Here is a 17932-nt window from a genome sequence, read left to right as displayed (position 1 = left end):
AGGTTATAATGATCAATAAATTACAAGGAGAATTACCATTACAATCTGATGAGAGACTCCCACTTTGGCTTTATTTGGTTTCTATCCACTTTTTCCAAAAACACGTCCTGTAATATACATACAAAGGAGTGGTTTTTAAAGCATGTCCTAAAATGATGTCTATGGAAACTTAAGGAATACTTTGGGAATAAATTTCCTCAAAACAAAAACAAAACCAACACGTTTTAAAAATCGAAAGTGAAAATAGGTGTAACTTGTTAGTGACTAATCATTGGAGACACCAGGTTTGGTATGCGAGCAGTGACTAGATTTAAAGAAAATCATCATTTGAGTAGTTTTCTTCTACTTTTATTCTTTCTTTCTTTTTTTTAAAGGAACCAAACTGTTGATCTGGGGGACACCCACTTGAAAAAGGCTCAAAGCTCTTCTGGACAAGGCAGCGCCAGCCGGGCCCGGAGGTTCAGCGCCTCCCGCGGACGCTCCAGCTGCGCGCCGCCAGCGAGGTTTCCGGGAACCGGGGCGCGGCGCTCGGCGGGCCGAGGCGGGTGAGTGGGTGCCCCGTTCCCCTCCTGCCATCCCCGCTTCTAGTGGTCCAGGGCTGGAGAGGCAGTGGATGGCGACGAGGCAGGTTCCGCGGGACTCGGGACCTCCTGCGGGGAGACGCCCGGCGGAGAGCCGGGGGCGGCCGGGGGCCGGGCGCAGAGACCCAGCGCCGCGCCCCTGCGCTGCCCGCTGCCGGGGTCGCGGGGACCACACAGCCACCGAGGGGACGTGCCTGCCCCCGGCCCACGGGGCCTTCTCTGTGCCGTCCCGGCCTCTGACCCCGTCTCCTTTGCTTTGCTTCATTTCGGAAATTGAAACTTAAAATGGTTTGTGTTTCCCCACTGTTCTTGTGGTGTCTCTGGAGACAGTTGTTAGGAAAACAGATTCCTTCAGGACATTTACTCTGTTGGCAGGAGGAGCAGGTTTTGGCAGCCGTACCTCACTTTTCAGAATATGCAGGGGTTTTCTTGAAAGAGACGTCCAAAAGAGAATGCGACGTTTCCCTATCTATACAACATGCAGAAGTTTAAAAAACAAAAACAAAACAAAACAAAAACAACTTTGTGCATCACCACCTCCTTTTTTCCTTCCTTCTCCTCATTTCCTTTCTTTTTGCCGCCAGGCATGCATATGGGAAGATTTGCTTCTATCAGGCGGGGTGGGGGTGGGGGGGTGGGGGGGCATCACGGTGATGTGAGTATATTAAGGGAAATAGGTGGTGAATTGGTATAGGTGATTTGTGCTGGTTTTTTCATTCGCTGCCATAACAAATCACCACAGACTTAGTGGCTTAAAATCCACAAGTTTATTATCTTAAAATTCTGCTGGTTAGACGTTCAACTGGGCGTCACTGGGCTAAAATCAAGGCATCTTCAGGGCTGCCTTCCTTCCCCGAGGCTAATGCGGTGAACCTGTTTTCTCATCTTTTCCAGCTTCTGTAGACTGCTCACCTTCTTTGGCTCAGTGGTGCCCTTTCTCTATCCTCAAAGCCAGCAGTGTTGCATTTCTCTGACTATTCTGTTGTCACATCTTACTCTGATTCTACTCTTCTGCCTTCCTCTTTCACTTTGTAGAAGGACCCTGGTGATTACATTATTTCCCCACCAATAATCCAGGAAGATCTTTGTATTTATATATATGTATATTTTTTTTGGCTGTGTTGGGTCTTTGTTGCTGCATGCGGGCTTTCTCTAGTTGTGGCGAGCAGGAGCTACTCTTTGCATAGCACGGGCTCTAGGCACGCAGGCTTCAGTAGTTACAGCACATAGGCTCAGTAGTTGCGGTGCGCTGGCTCAGTAGTTGTGGTGCACGGGCTTAGTTGCTCCGCGGCATGTGGGGTCTTCCCGGACCAGGGATTGAACCCAGTTCCCCTGCACTGGCAGGCAGATTCTTAACCACTGCACCACCAAGGAAGTCCAAGATCGTTATATTTTGAAGTCAGCTGATTAGCAACCTTAATTCATTCTACAACTTTAATTCTCCTTTGCAGTGTAACCTAACATATTCACAGATTCTGAGGGTTAGCATGTGGGCATCTTTAAGGGGACCATTATTCTGCCTACCATTTGACTGTATAAAAGGAAAGCTATTACTGTACATCCCATTTATGCAAAGAGGGAAAGTATCCAGTTACTAGATATGCTGTAAGAAGTCCTGGGAATATTATGTAGTAGACCATTCATATGAGTTAAATATATTATTGAGAGCCTTTATTACAAGCCTTTATTATTATTCTTAGTCTATATTAAGAATATAGACTAAAAAAACAGTTAAATAATGTTGCAGTTTCTGCTTTCTGGAAATGTAATAAGAGAACTTCACATGCCTGGGATGTCCTGAGCTGAATAAATACCTCAGTCGAGATACTGCACAATTCTATAAATATTGAGTGTTTTCAGTGTGTGGATGTGTATTGTGCTCTGAATGGATACAAGGAAGAATGGACGTGGTCCCTGGCCTCAAGGTCATGACCATCTAGTCATGGAAAATGACACAGGTACACAAATAAAGCTCCCCAAAAGAGATAATACCGGGAGAAGTAAAATCATTTGGGGGAATCAGACAAGGCTTCAAGAACTTGGAGGGGAATTTGGGATGGATGTTGAACAGTAGGGTTTCATTAGGTGGAGGTTAAGGTTGGGAGGGGAGGAAGGATGTGACATTGAGGGACAGGAGGGAGAAGAGAAACCCTTAGCGTGTTCAGTGTGGTTAAGGGACTTGGTCCAGGAGTTGTCTAAATAAGACTAGTTGGGGTTAGATTGTGTAAGACTTGGGATGAATACCATTATAAGGACTCTGCAGTTGTTAACGCAATAAAGAGCTACTTATATATCCCTTTTTTTATTTTTAAACTCCTCAAACTTACAGAAAATCTGCAAGTAAAAAATTGTCTTTTTCCTGAGTTATTTGAGAGTAGGTTTCATGACCCATTACCCTGGAATTCTTGAGTATTTATTTCCTACAAAAAAGATGTTCTCTATGTAACTACAATACAGTGATTAAAATCAGAAAAATTAATATTGATACATTATGCCATCTAATCCTTGGATCTAATTTAAATTTTGCCAGTTGTCCTTATAATATCCTATAACAAAAGGACCCAGTTCAGAGTTATGCATTGTGTTTAGTTGTGATGTCTCTTTAATCTCCTGCCTGGGACAGTTTCTCAGTCTTTACTTGGCTTTCACGAACTTGACACTTTTGAAGAGAACAGACCAGTTTATCTCATGTTTCCTCTTGTTTAGATTCGGCTCATGCATCTTTGGCAGGAATATCATAGGAGTCATGCTGTGTTCTCGGTGTGCCTATCATATGTCAGATGATTTTGATGTATCTCATTATTTACTTTGATTACTTCATTATGGTGTGGTCCGCCTGGTTTCTTCACTGTAAAGTTATTCTTTTCCCCTTTGAAATTAGTGTTTTGTGGAGAAGTATTTCTTTTGTTTGTTTTGTTTTGAGAAGCTTTATTCATAATAGCCCCAAACCAGAAATAACCAAATAGCCCACCAACGAGAGAATGGATAAACAACTTGTAGGCTGTCCATGCATGGAATACTACACAGCAATAAAAAGGAACAAACTACTAATACATGCAATAACAAGGAAAAGTCTCCAAAGCATGTTGAGCTTAAAACTCTAGCACCTATAAAAGGGTGCATACCAAATGATTCCACTTATATGAAGTGCAATAACAGGTTGTTCAGTGTAAGGAAATTTTAACTCAATTAAAAACAATCATTTCTTGAGTGTAGACTACATCCCTGGCACTCTTTTGGGTACTGTTAGGGTAGCGTTCTGGATGAACTAGAGCATACTTTACAGAACAAAACAAAAATCATAGCCCTTACAGTGCTTATATTCTTGTAGGTTAGCTTGACATGTTCAAAGCAAAAGGGCAAACTGATATTTATCCCCATTGAAATTGTTGATCTCCTTCGAGGGCTTGTCAATGCCAGGACTGGTGAGTGCTCAGAACACCTAAATGATTGAGATTGCACTGGATTTTGGTTTGCAGTACTTGTGGGTAAGTATTTTGAAACTAATTAAATGGTCCTTTCCTCCCAAAACTATCAATTTATCTATCTATCTATCTACCTATCTAGCTAGCTAGCTAGCTATGTTTACCGACTCATAGTTCTCTGTTTTGCTCAGTGGATTTAATTATTACTGTCATTATTTATTTCTGTGCTTAATTGATTCCCAGATTTGTCCAGTGAGAACCTCATCAAGGTGGACTCTATGTTCTTGTGACATATCCTCATCATTCTTTGAGCACTTCTTGCTTTCTGACATCATAAGATGCTTGTCTTGTACTTTTCCTGTCCTACTTCTAGAAGCAGCCATTTCTCTGAATAGCCTTGGTTCCTGGTAGCTGAGAATGGTACTAGAAACTAAATTCTGGGTGCTAGATGTGCTCACTGCTGTTGTCTTTGTTTCCAGGCCCTTTTAGCAGACAGAACTGAGGAATATCACACACTCACACACTTATATCTATATTTAAATTTCTGTACTTTTCTATCAACATATCAGAAATCATGAGATTATGCTGATATCTCCAGTTCCAATTCATAGCATTCATTCTATTTTTCTCCCTTTGCATTTTTTTTTTTTTTTTTTTTGATTTTCTGATTTTCTGAGTCAGGTTTTTCATTGTCAGAGAACGTGATTATAAATATGCAGAGGGAGAGCTTCCCTGGTGGCGCAGTGGTTGAGTCCGCCTGCCGATTCAGGGGACACGGGTTCGTGCCCGGTCCGGGAAGATCCCACATGCCGCGGAGCGGCTGGGCCCGTGAGCCATGGCCGCTGCGCCTGCGCATCCGGAGCCTGTGCTCCGCAACGGGAGAGGCCACAACAGTGAGAGGCCCGCGTACCGCAAACAAACAAACAAACAAAAAAACCAATGAGAGATGTTTAAAAAAAAAAGGAGAACAAAAAAATACAACCCCAATGAGATACCACTTCACATCTATTAGAAGGGGCGTCATGAAAAAGAAGAGGTAACTGTAAGGCCAACTGGCCCGAGGCAGGGGAACACAATGAGACTCACAGGTTGCATCAGACCGAAACTCTCCGGACCACCCAGTTCCAGGAACTGACCTGGGGACTTTGAACCCGGCCCAGCCTTCCCGCCTTTCGAGGGGCGGGACTAACGGTCCCCCAGGATACCCGGAAAGACCACCAAATAAGGAATACCCTGCGCCCTCCCAGATTCACCACACCCCTTTCCCTTCTTCCCCTATAAAATCTTGCCCAACCCCCGCCCGGGTGCGACTTCTCTGGCCACTTTCTCTCGGACCAGTGAACCTCGCCCGGGAGCGCTCCCTAAGAAAGCTCGCTTGCTTTCCTCTGTTTCGTGGTGCTGTTTGGTAAGATCCGACCTTACAGTAACAAGTACTGGAGAGGGTGTGGAGAAAAGGGAACCCCTGTGCACTGTTGGTGGGAATGTAAACTGGTGCAGCCGCTATGGAGAACAGTATGGAGGATCCTCAAAAAGTTAAAAGTAGAACTACCATATGACCCCTTTTTTTGGACACTGCTTGTGTTCACACTGAGTAAACTAAGCCATGACTAATTTTTTGCTAGTCTTCTATTTTATTTTTAGAGAAGAATACATGTCTTTTCTGTTTCTTCTATAGGAATAGTGAGAATTTAGCCACTTGAAATCTTGGAAGATTGTATTAACAGACACATTATTAATGTGCTTCTAAAACAATAACTGTTGTGATAATCCTTGTGTCATATTTGATCTGGGACAACTCCATCTTAGTAAATTGATACGCAGGCAAGGTTTCTTAACTTTTTTTGTGCCAATCTGAAAAAGCTTGTGGGCCTTTCTCAAAATAAAGTTTTTAAGTTGTATAAAACAAAATACATAGAATTATAAAGGAAACCAATTATATTGAAATATGATTATCAGGTTATTTAAAAAGCAGATATTTAATATAGTAATATATATCAATATACTACAGTTTATTACAAGACCTAGTCATGAGTTTAATAACTATCATAATTTTGAAGCAGGGTTAAACACAAGCAATGTTTCAGGATATCTGGAAGAGTTAAAATATTTTATGAAAATATCTGTACCGTCTTGGTGACTTTTGTCACAGGGGCTGCAAATACTATGTGGCTTGTTGCCTATATTCATATTTGAAGAGAATGCTAAGTTTCAATCAGAGGTTATTAGAAATAAAGATGAAGTTTTTTTCCTGTCCAAGTGTATGACCTCGGGAGGGTTTGTGAAAACCCCTGTACGCATAGAGGAACGGTGTTTGGAGGTCTTTTTACTCCATTACATTTGGGGAGTATAATAGGGAGAATTAAATATTTAAATAAAAACCTTTGAAAAAGTCTAGAAGACCAAAATAAAAGTCTTTTAAAATGGAGCATCATATTATGATTGAAATGAGAACTACAAAGGAATGTTAATACCTATTATTTTCTCTTCTGGTGTTGAAAAGCAAAGAATTTTTAGAACCTTTTTATATGTTTATAGGTGTGAAAGTTATTTGAAATAGAGACTTTGGATATAATCCTCATGATAATAAAGACTTTGGTGATAGAAAATAACATATAGCAAAGAAGAGATGTTTCTTCTGTAAGAGGGTAAAAGTTACTTTTTCTTCTTGAATTTGTGTGTTTGTACTATTTTTAAAGTATTTACCTTTTATAGTAATTAGGGAATCATGGCAACTGATGAAGATAACAAAAAACAAGTTCTTAAGGAGTATGGGCCAGCTGAAGAATTTATGAAAGATGAACAAAACCAGGTAAAAAGGAAAAATTACTGAGTACTATTAAAAATTAACTTACATCTATTTTGCAGCAAGGCATGTTTCATATGTCTTTGTCCAACATTATGTTGAATTTGGAAGAATATTAGGGTTTTCAGTTTTCTTTACCTCTATTATTCAAGACTGACAAGAAGAATCATATTTCTTTTCTTTCTCTTACACAGCTTACAATGTTAGCTGCTTTTTCACTTCCTCTCTCATTTCTTTGATTTGCACCTAGAAGTTAAGAGTTTCGTTAGCAATTATCCAATTAGACCTAAGAGGGAATGGAGGCTCAGGTAGTTAAACCACTTACTCAAGGCCATCTGTCTGGCATATCAAGGCAGCTATACTGTGGGAATCACAGAAAAAAATATTTATAAATTGCCCCAGAGTAACATATGTCCACAGTTATGGTGCAGCTTAAAAGTCATATTGGAGTCACAAATAGTTAGGAAGGAATTGACAGAGCACTGAACTAAGATCCAGAAGACAGGGGTATCAATCCTTGCTCTACTATAAACATTTCTGTGACTTTGGTTTAGTGTGAAAAGTGGTTTCCTTTTTTGTATAATAGAGATAATAATCCTTGGCAGTGGTAAGAAAGTCGACAGGTGATGATGTAAAACATTTGACAAAGGTATTATTCACGTGATCATATTTATTTTGAGACTGTCTAATGTCTTTCTTTGCCTTGTTCAAACTGAGAGAAATTTTGCTTCTTTAATTAATTAGAAAAATGAGGTCGGGGCTGGGACTTCCCTGGTGGTCTAGTGGGTAAGACTTCACGCTCCCAATGAAGGGGACCCGGGTTCCATCCCTGGTCGGGGAACTAGCTCCCACGTGCATGCACAGCTAACAAGTCCACATGCCACAACTAAGAAGCCCACATGCCGCAACTAAAGATCCCACATGCTGCAACAAAGATCCCGTGTGCCACAACTAAGACTTTGTGCAGCCAAAATAAATAAATATTAAGAAAAGAGAAGAAAAATGAGGTCGGGACTGTTTAAATTTTGGGTGTTATTTTATTTCCTTTTTATTTTTAGAAATTAATTAGTGAAATTGAAAAGGAAAATATTCAGTTAAAGGAGGAGATCCAAAAGCTTGAAGCTGAGTTGCAAGCGACAACCGGGAACTCCCAGGTACTTCTTTAATTATTTTATGTATCTCATTTTTCACAGACCCCATTTTTCAGGAAAAGCAATTTATTGATACAGAATTCATTTCTAAAACATTATGGTCATCCATGGCACCACTGTTTGCAACAGCCCCAAACCGAGAGCAGTAGGATGAATTAATAAATTAGGGTGTATTCACACGGTGGACTACTACACAACGATGAGAATGAACAGGCTACAACTGTATGCAATAACATCGCTGAATTTCATAAACACAGTGCTGAGCCAGAAAAGGAGAAACAGGGCACACCATATGTTTCCATTGAAATAGAGCATGAAAACACGATGTTAGAAGTTAGTATGGTGGTTACTCCTAGAGGCAGGTAGAAACTGGAAGGGAACCCAAGAGGGCTTCTGGGGTGTTGGTCTTGTTCTGATTATTAATCTGGGTGCCGGTCACAGGTGTGTGATCACTGTAGAATTTCATCTTGCTGCACACTTACGCTAATACATGTTTTAATATTCATGTATATGTTAATCCAAAACTACCCCCAAATGATGGTCATTATCAATCACTTTTGGATCAAATTCTTGGTCTTCTCACCAAGTTCTTTTATTGTTCTCCTCATCCAAGTAATTTAAGTGAGTTTTACAGCTAAAAAGAAATTGGATGAGTATCTTCATTTAAATTCTTAATTTCTCCTGTGTTTGAGTTAGACATAGCTTTCACTCCTTTTTTCTTCATAACAACCCAGGTTGTTAAAAAAAATACTTTAAACAATTTAAATGCTTAGAGCATTGTCACTTTTTGTTTCTGAAATGGGGGATAGGATGTTGAATATCAGGAAGTGAAGTTTCCGGTGTTTGTGAGATTTAGAGAAGTCTCTGTTAAGATTCTGGATACTTCTCAGGCTGGAGCCAGAATCATTTAGTCCTACAACTCAAAGGGCCTCGGGAACCCAGCCAGCTCAGTTGATTCACTTCACAGAGGACTGAAACTGGGGTCTAGAGAGCATAAGTGAATTGCTCCCTGCCACGGTCTACTCAGGACTAGAAGCAGGCATTCTCACTCTCACTCCGGAAAGCTCTTGACTTCTCAGGGTATACTGGATGTTTCTACATTATTGGGAAACACTCTGCCTTTTCTCAAGACACTGCAGATCGTTTTGAAGTCAGAGTTATGGTAATCAGAAATTCTACCAAAGTTACATGTAGAATAAATGTCAGATGAGATCAAATGACTCACTTGATATTTCTAATGTCTTTGTGATAAAACCTTTTCTTGCAACATGTAAAATGACCATGGGAAATAGAAACGCAAACACTCAATTCATTTGTGCATTTATGTGTGGTTGTATGACTGTTCATCCCAGTGATTTTAAGCGGCTAAGTATAACCCCTTAACTTTATCCTCCAGATTACAGCTCTTGCTGGTAGTGTCCCTTCACATTTTTATAAACCTCAGTTGGGGTAATGGTTAAAAAGTTGATGGGCAGGTGTTGAGGAAGGGGGAATTTAAATTTGATAAATTTTAAGTCATTGAATTCAGGAGTCTTTCTTTTTGGATGAAGTTATCTGAGTTTGCCATCAAAATAACCATATACACCTGACTCTATTTCATACCTCTTTGCAGTGAGGGTAAATATACTGTGCAATAATTTCTTTGTGAGATAGCTTATTATTGGCACAGTTGTTCAAAGGGTATTTTTCTACAGGAATGATGTAGGCTTTAGACTCAAACACCACACAATATTGACCAGTTTAAACACTTAGAAAAAGTGAGAGATTATATATTTACAATTTCATCTGTGAAATAATATTGAAGGATCAGCATCTGAGTACTTCCCTGGGAAGAAGCAATTACTAAAGATATTAAATAAGACCACGTTCAGTATTCCGTGGGGCTCTGAAGTCAGTGGAGAGTGAATTATTGGATGATCAAATCACATTATCATTGGAAGGACTTAAGTTATTTCTTGTCTTGATTTTAATCAAACATTTCTGTTTGAATTAGATTAACGAGGATATTCCCGAAACAAAGATAAAGTTCACAGCTGTAGAGAATCCTGAGAGTGACAGCCAGTTTTCAAATACCTCCTATTCGTGTCAAGTGAGCTCAAAAGTCCCTTATGAGCTACAAAAAGGACAAGCACTTATCACCTTTGAAAAAGAAGAAGGTATGACTCATGTTCAAAAATTTGACCATGTTACCTTTGGAAAGCACTGGGACTTTCAAAGAGTTTTTGTAGATATTTGGCCATTGCTTTACAATTTTTACATTTATCATTTCATCTCATCCTCATAGTGACACCCTGAGGTAGGTATGATTATCCTCATTTTACAGATGAGAAAACTGACTCTGAGATGTTGAGTGACTTGAACATGATCACTCATTCAGGACGTGACAATGCTGGGACTCAAGCCCAGGTGTTGTGATGTCCAATACCAATGCCTTTCTACTGCACCTGCTACCTGCAAATGATAATACTAGTGATAATGTTTCAAGGTTGTAAAGCTCTACATCATTCTAGGAGAGTTCTCACAGACATTATCTCATTGTATACTCACATGAATCCATGAAAGAAATAAGATAGAGAGTCACTATTTACATTTTATAACTAAGAAAACAGATTCTCAGGTGTTTAAGTGATTTACCTAAATGCACAAGACCTGTGAATGGCAAGAGCCCTGGAGTCAGAGATTTGGGAGTGGGACCTGATGTTTGCCACGTCCGCCGTGGTGTGGGACCCTCTTGAGATCTGGGGGCACCTTAATGAGGAGAATCTGACTTTGAGTGCCAGCTGTGCCCCTTTCTAGAAGTGTAACTTGGTTGGGTTCTTTATAAATCTCAATTTCTTTATGACACATTTTGTGGCAGTACCTACCTCAGGGGGTTGCTTTGAGTATTAAATGAGAAATGTTGGAAAATACTTAGCACAGTGTCTGATATGTAATAAACACTTAATAAATGTTAGCTGTCATTATTGCTACATGTTAGGAATTTTTCAGCTAAAGAAACAGAAGCTTACCTAAGATAAGGAACTTGCTCAAGGTCCATACAGGTGATAAATTGCAGAGCTGAGAGCCAAACCTCAAGTACCCTTGTATGTTCTACTGTACCAACATTCCTCTGAGCAGGCCACCATCTGGGCTTTTTGTTCTCATATTTTCCAAGTTAGATTAAGTTATGGGTGGGGTCAGATGGTCTTCACAAGCCCTTCCAGTGTTCAGATTCTGGGAATCTATGATTATAACTCATGTCTCCTTGACACCTGGTTTGTTACTATAGCCTGAAAATAAATAGAAAGGCATTCTGGCAGGTCACTATATGCACATACGCTATGTTCACCCTGGGTCCGCCCCTGCAGCTGAGGGTGAAGGGAGAGGCCAAGAGCCCTGTTGGCAGTTGGCAGTGGTAATTGAGATATAACTGAAGGATGGAAGAGAGGATTTGGGAAGCAAGGATTCTGCATAGGAATTACCTGGGGATGCTGGGAACAGGATTTTCTTCAAAAACAGCTGCATCACTGCTTCCACCCTTGGCATGGCTCTGAGGTCCTGCTCTTCTGGACAACTTTGGGTTTCTACACAATTAAACAGGAGTTGGCTTTTGACAGAGTCACAGAAGTTGAAACACAAGTAGCCCTCTCAGCTGTGTCAGATCACCAGATGTTGGAGGTTTGGGGGGTGGGGGAGGGGTGGGCATTGGGAGGGAAAGATCATCATCTAAGTATTACTTACAGTTGATAATCTCTGTTATTGTTGCCTGTTGTCAATAACAACAAAAAAGATGTAATTCAAGTTAGAGAGCCATATCATGGTACGATGAGTCTGAATTCCCACATGACAACACCCTGTTTTCTAGCCTTGTTTCTCTCTTCCTCCAGCTGTGGTGTGCTGTCTGGTTGTTATAAATACATGTGAGGTTTATAAGACCGAGACTAATTTGTGTCTAGTCTTTATGACATATTAGAGTAAGCAGCTCCAAATAGCAACAACTGAAGGGTTATAAGCTCTTATGTCACACAATTAAAAATAAACACATACCCACATGCATTTTATTTTGGTTTTTTATTATTCTTATTTATTTATTTATTTTTGGCCGCGTCTTAGTTCTCCGACCAGGGATTGAAACCCAGCCCCTCAGCAGTGAGAGCACCGAGTTCTAACCACTGGACCGCTAGGGAATTCCCCGCACATTCATTTTAAACTGTCGTATAGTTGCTATTGGATTTCTAATGATGTTTGGCATAATTATATTACTAAGCCTTTCCCATTTGCATGGCTAAATTAGACTAGATAGTTTTGTGATCAGTATATGAAGACTATCGACTTTTTAATGAATGATCTCAAGAGCATTTTAAGGAGGGTAGAATTCTTCATTAAATATGACCAAAAAAAAAAAAAGACTCACTCTTTGGTATTTAAGTCTTTGTGGTCTTTAATATGTAATCCTGGGGAAATACAGAGACAAGAACAAATATTTATTTCTTTGTTGCTTGTAACATATTAAGGAGCAGTGACAAATGATAAATAAGATTAATTGTCAGAATGTCACTGACCTAAAAAGTTTTCCTAGCTTACTCAACATGGAAGAAATTTCTGGCTGAGCTTTAATGTACTAAGGGAGTTCTCTGATAATTCTGTCTACAGTGGAAAGGAAGGGTGTGTGGCTGTACTGAAGTAATATATGAATTTCTGAAGGATCATCGGGCTTACCTCTTAAGGGATGAATCTAGAACTTGTCGAGAATTTCTACATTGTAATTTTTTGCTGATATATTTTGACATTAATATATCCTACTATGGTGGCAAGACCATCGTCACTTAGAAATCCTAAGAAAAATGTAAAAATTAGATCCCTTAAAATTAAAGAAAATTTAAAATATTCAGGATTATTTGTTGTTAAACCAAACATGTAAAAATGTATTGAAATATTGGAAATTAATACTTCCCAAATTATTTTTCAGTTGCCCAAAATGTGATCAGAGTGGGGCACCATCACGTGCAGATACAGGATGTAAATGTGAAGGTTATGGCCAGCCCGGTTCCATTAAACTTAGGAGTCAGATTCCAGGTAACATCGTGATTAAAGCGTTTCAGAATTTGTTAAACACGGACACTTTTCTCATCCATATTTCTGAACGTGAACCGATTTCCCAGGTTCACGTAGAAGTGTCTAAGATGAAGATCCATGTTACTGACATTCCTGATGAACTGCCTGAAAGTCAGATGAGAGACAAGCTAGAGCTGAGTTTTTGTAAATCCCGCAACGGAGGCGGAGAAGTGGACTGCGTGGAGTACGACAAGCAGTCCCGGAGCGCCGTCATCACGTTTGTGGAAAGTGGAGGTATTCCCGCACTGAGAGTTAGACAGTACTCTAGCATTTAAATTACGTTCTGCCAGGTCTGAAAGTATCCCTTTCTACTGCTTTTATTTGGAATTTATTAGACAGCATAATAACAGGGGATTTTTTTTTAACCTTATGAAATGATAGAGTCCTGAAAATGATTTCCCTGAGTGCTACTGAGAATGATAGGATTACAGATAACAAGTACCTACATCTTAGTGCATTTCTATCACGTGCCAGGCATGGAGTCTTTGGTGTTTTATACATATATCTGCTCAGATCCATAGCACAGCTCTGGATGTAGGTGTTATACTCATTTTATTGATGAGGAAACTAAGGCGTACTCAAGGTAAGCAGCTTACCCAAGATCGCACAGTGGGTGTGTGGCAGAGAAACATTCTGAAAAAAAAAATATATAAAACTGTCTCTTCATCTCACTTATTACGATTGACAAGGATCTCAGGTGGAGGTAATCGATTCCAGGAAGAAAAGGGGGTAATAGAGAGAACAGCTGTTCCTTTTTTAGGTAGAAATGGACTTTTACCAAATCATCTTAGGGAGGTTTATATTCTTATAATGAAAAATAGAAGATTCTCCAAGTTCTTTTGTTAATATGTTCAAATGATTCTCAATGTAAAAATCTCTTCCTCTAGTTAATCTAGTTCTTAGGACTTCTCCAGGGTTTGCACATATGATAGAAATCCAAATATACAATTAAAAACCGTTGACTGATTTAAGTTTTTTCATAATAAAGTAATACATGCTTTTTAAAGAAAATTGAAATAATAGAGAACAACATTAATTTAATAAAAATTGAGACATTTCCTTAAATTTCCAAACTTCCCTTTCTCCTGCTATGTAGCTAGTTATGGTTAGGTGAATGTCTTTCCAGATCCTTCTGGAATTGCTGGATAATATGGTAATTCTATGTTTAATGCTTGAGGAACCGCCATACTGTTTTCCACAGTGGCTACACCTTTGCATTCCTACCAGCAATGTACCAGGGTTCCAGTCTCTCCACATCCTTGCCAGCAAGGATCTACACTCTTAACCACTGTACTATATTGCTAATTCAAGGTGGACTGGTGAGAGGAGAAAAAAAGTGATTGGATATTCTTACGAACTGTTTCTGTTAAACTCTATGCAATCTTGACACATTACCTTTTTTCCCTCTAGGAAAAAAAGCTGCTAAAAATAAATCTGGTTATTTTTTGTGTTGGAGAAAGTTGATGAATTTTTGTTATTTGCCTTCACTTTTTTTAGATGACATTCAGCACCCCTGCACCTTTGATTAACATCATTATACAGGTTTATTGAATGTCATGTATTAGTTACAGGACAATTAAATAATTTTATATATATAATAGTAATATAGTAATTTGCTATATGTATGTATGTGTGTGTGTATATATATATATATATATATATATGCACAGAAAGAGAGAGAAAGAGAGTATTCTAATCATCATTTGCATGTGTACTTCTTGAGAGATTGGGAAACACTGGGTTTTGTTAGGATGGCTGGGTTATTTTTTGCAAATGGTTATCACATTTTATGTAGCTCAAGGTAGGTCTATCTGAGGACATCGCAGCTCACTGTGCATTGATTGACTGATAGTTTAAGACAGATGGAGCTATTTAAATCTCATTATCATTTGGTCTTATGTTTTTTAAAATTATGTACTGTGAATTCTTTAAAGTGGACTGTAGAATTTCTTAAAAATTAATCCCTCAAGCCACTGTTTACTCTGACATTCTGTTTGAAGGAGGTTTTAACTTTGGTTAAAAAATGTTTGATATAAAGGAGAAAATAATTTTTAAAAATTTACTTCTAGTTGCTGACAAGATTTTGAAAATAAAAGACTATCCTCTTTATATAAATGAAAACTGCCAGAGAGTTACTGTTTCTCCGTACACAGAAACATACCTGAAAAAGTTTCAGGTAAAGTCATCTCTCTTCTTTCATTTTGGAAACTTATTGCCCGGCCCCACCCCACAGAAAATAAAAAGTTGTGATTCTGTTTCCGTTAGAATCTTATTAATTAACCTAGCCTGCCATCCTGAAAGCTGGAACTCATGCCTAACTCTTGGTTTCGCTTCCCCTCCAGCATTCATTTCGTTACTTGATCTTGTCACTTCCACCTCTCACTACCTCTCTAACTGGTCTCTCTGTCCATAGAGTTGCCCTCCTTTCCTCTATTTGTCACAATGGCACCAGAGTTATCTTTCTGAAACTCAGATCCAACTCTGATATTCTCTTGCTTGAAAATCTTCCTGAGGCCCGTTGTCTCTCTCAAGATAACATCCAAACTATTAAGCAGAGCTTATAAATGTAAAGTTTTATAATTCAAAGCGCTTAGAAAATTTTCTATTTATCTTTTTATTTTGCTTCTTAGGTATTTTCAGGAGTATCTAAGAAGACGGTGCTTCTGACTGGACTGGAAGACCTTCAGATCATAGATGAAGAAACTGTAGAGGATTTTATTAACATTCACTTTCAACGGGAGAAAAATGGAGGTGGAGAAGTCGAGGTAGTCAAGTGTTCCCTTGGGCAACCTTACATAGCATACTTTGAAGAATAGAGTCATGGAATCCTATGAAAATTAGAGCTTTTGAACCCAAATCACTGTTAATGCTTGACAAAAATGAATATCCTTTTCCTTAAAAAAAATGAAAAATTTAATTCTTTTGTGTTTGTTTATTCTTAGATACAAAATATATTTCTGTTTTTGAATTCTTTGTTTCCACCTGTGCTGAATGTTTACAAATGCAATAACTATATTAAAACAGTTTTGTTCATAAATTTTGTGGCTGGGTGCCATGTCCATTGAAATGAACCATAAGTGATCCAGTTGTCCGCCTGCCATGTTGGCTCATTCTGTCATGGTCTGAGCCAACAGCAGAATTAAATTCATATTAAAATGCTGGCAGAAATGAAATGCTTTTAGAAAAGATTCTAAACCTAGACCTATCCAATGCTGCCTGCCATCTAAAATAAAGGGAAAAACTAAAAAGAAAAAAGGCTTGGTTTTGCTTCTGATATTTCATTTTTAGGTTTTCAAGTTGTTATACTACCATCGGAAATACTCATTTCTCTCACATTTCTCTTTGGAATAAGAAATGTTGCGTATGGGGCTTCCCTGGTGGCGCAGTGGTTGGGAATCCGCCTGCTGATGCAGGGCACACGGGTTTGAGCCCTGGGCCGGGAGGATCCCACATGCCGCGGAGCAGCTGGGCCCGTGCTCCACAAGTACTGAGCCTGCGCTCTTCAGCCTACGAGCCACATCTACTGAAGCCTGCCACACGCCTAGAGCCTATGCTCCTCAACAAAGACAAGCCACCTCAACGAGAAGCCTGTGCACTGCAACGAAGAGTAGCTCCTGCTCGCTGCAACTAGAGAAAGCCCATGTGCAGCAACAAAGACCCAATGCAGCCAAAAATAATAATTTAAAAAATATATTAAGAAAAATTTAAAGAACCTCACTTAATTTTGATTGATACAATCTCACTAGCACAGAGGGTGTTATATTTAGTCTATGGTAGACTTCCAATTAGAAATAATATTTTCCTAATATTTAGGACAAAGTTGGAAACAGTCACTTTTGTTTCTTTTGGGGGCCTTCCTCAGACAGTAAAATAGATAATTTCATCTGATCTTAAATTTTCACAATGGTTTTGATAAATGTTACTTATTCTAGAAAATTATGCTTTTTCTTTGGGTTCCTTTCACCATTCCACCTCTGTGTGATCTGACTAAAACTCAGAAATCAAGCACTGGCTCTCCTGCTTATTTCCAGAGTTTTACAGATTTTACAGGAGGAAACTTTTCTTTAAAATACACAAAAAGATACTGTATTGACTATTTAACATATTGCATATTACGGTAGGAAGCCTTCAACTATGTGTCCAGGATGAGCTATCTCCACTTATTAATGTGTGAAAAGACTTTGTCATTATGTAAGTCAGGAAAGACAGATAATGTGGAATTACAAGTCCCTTTTGCTGTTTGTAGATTTATCAGTCAGGAGAGGCTGGGCTATGCTGTGATAGCACAACCTCCCAAATCTTGGAGACCTAGTAAAATAAAAGTTTACTTCTCGCTCATGCTGAATGTCCAACAAAAGTTGGTAAGGGACTCTGTCTTAATCACTTCAGGCCCCATCTTGAGACATGCTTCCACAATCATGCAGGTGGGGAAAAGTGAAATCTGGAGAGTCTTGCACCAGCAATTAAATGCTGTGACCCAGAAGTGACCTGTGCCATTTCCTCTCACATCTCATTGGCCAGAAATAGTCATATGGCCTCACTGAAACATAACGGGGCTAGGAAATTCCCTGGCGGTCCAGTGGTTATGACTCCTGCTTCCACAGCAGGGGGCATGGGTCGGGTCTCTGGTCGGGGAACTAAGATTCCACATGCCATACGGTGTGTCAAAACAAAAGAAAAAAGAAAAAGAAAATATAAGCGGGCTAGAAAATTCCGTCTTGTAAAAATGAGAAGAACTAGATATAGTTGAGACAGAATAATAAGGAATAATAAGTGTAGTATGTCCTGTCCTACTGGTCATAAATATGTTTTTTTTTTACCATCTTTATTGGAGTACAGTTGCTTTACAATGGTGTGTTAGTTCCTGCTGTATAACAA

General features: G+C 39.2%; 1 protein-coding gene across 1 annotated transcript; it reads left to right on the top strand.

The window, feature by feature from the left end:
• The first annotated feature begins 276 nt into the window (after positions 1 to 276).
• On the top strand, positions 277 to 16284 carry NMI (N-myc and STAT interactor). The gene is made up of 8 exons (XM_082840751.1): positions 277 to 545; positions 6719 to 6815; positions 7868 to 7963; positions 9954 to 10116; positions 12909 to 13015; positions 13102 to 13288; positions 15124 to 15230; positions 15685 to 16284. Exons 2-8 carry the CDS (start codon positions 6732 to 6734, stop codon positions 15868 to 15870), a joined length of 930 nt encoding a protein of 309 aa, XP_082696877.1. The 5' UTR covers positions 277 to 545; positions 6719 to 6731; the 3' UTR covers positions 15871 to 16284.
• The last annotated feature ends 1648 nt before the right edge of the window (positions 16285 to 17932 follow it).

Source organism: Leucopleurus acutus, assembly GCF_964270905.1.
Source record: "Leucopleurus acutus genome assembly, chromosome: 6".
In the NCBI taxonomy this organism is placed as follows: domain Eukaryota; kingdom Metazoa; phylum Chordata; class Mammalia; order Artiodactyla; family Delphinidae; genus Leucopleurus; species Leucopleurus acutus.
Note: the sequence above shows the minus strand (reverse complement) of the source record. Positions and strands in the feature narration are given on the sequence as shown.

Excerpts from the sequence above, each read along its gene's own strand:
- NMI (XM_082840751.1), top strand. The coding sequence starts at position 6,732 with ATGGCAACTGATGAAGATAACAAAAAACAAGTTCTTAAGGAGTATGGG. Across the intron at positions 6,816-7,867 it reads TGAAAGATGAACAAAACCAG|AAATTAATTAGTGAAATTGA; the intron begins GTAAAAAGGAAA and ends TTTTATTTTTAG. Across the intron at positions 13,016-13,101 it reads ACTTAGGAGTCAGATTCCAG|GTTCACGTAGAAGTGTCTAA; the intron begins GTAACATCGTGA and ends CCGATTTCCCAG.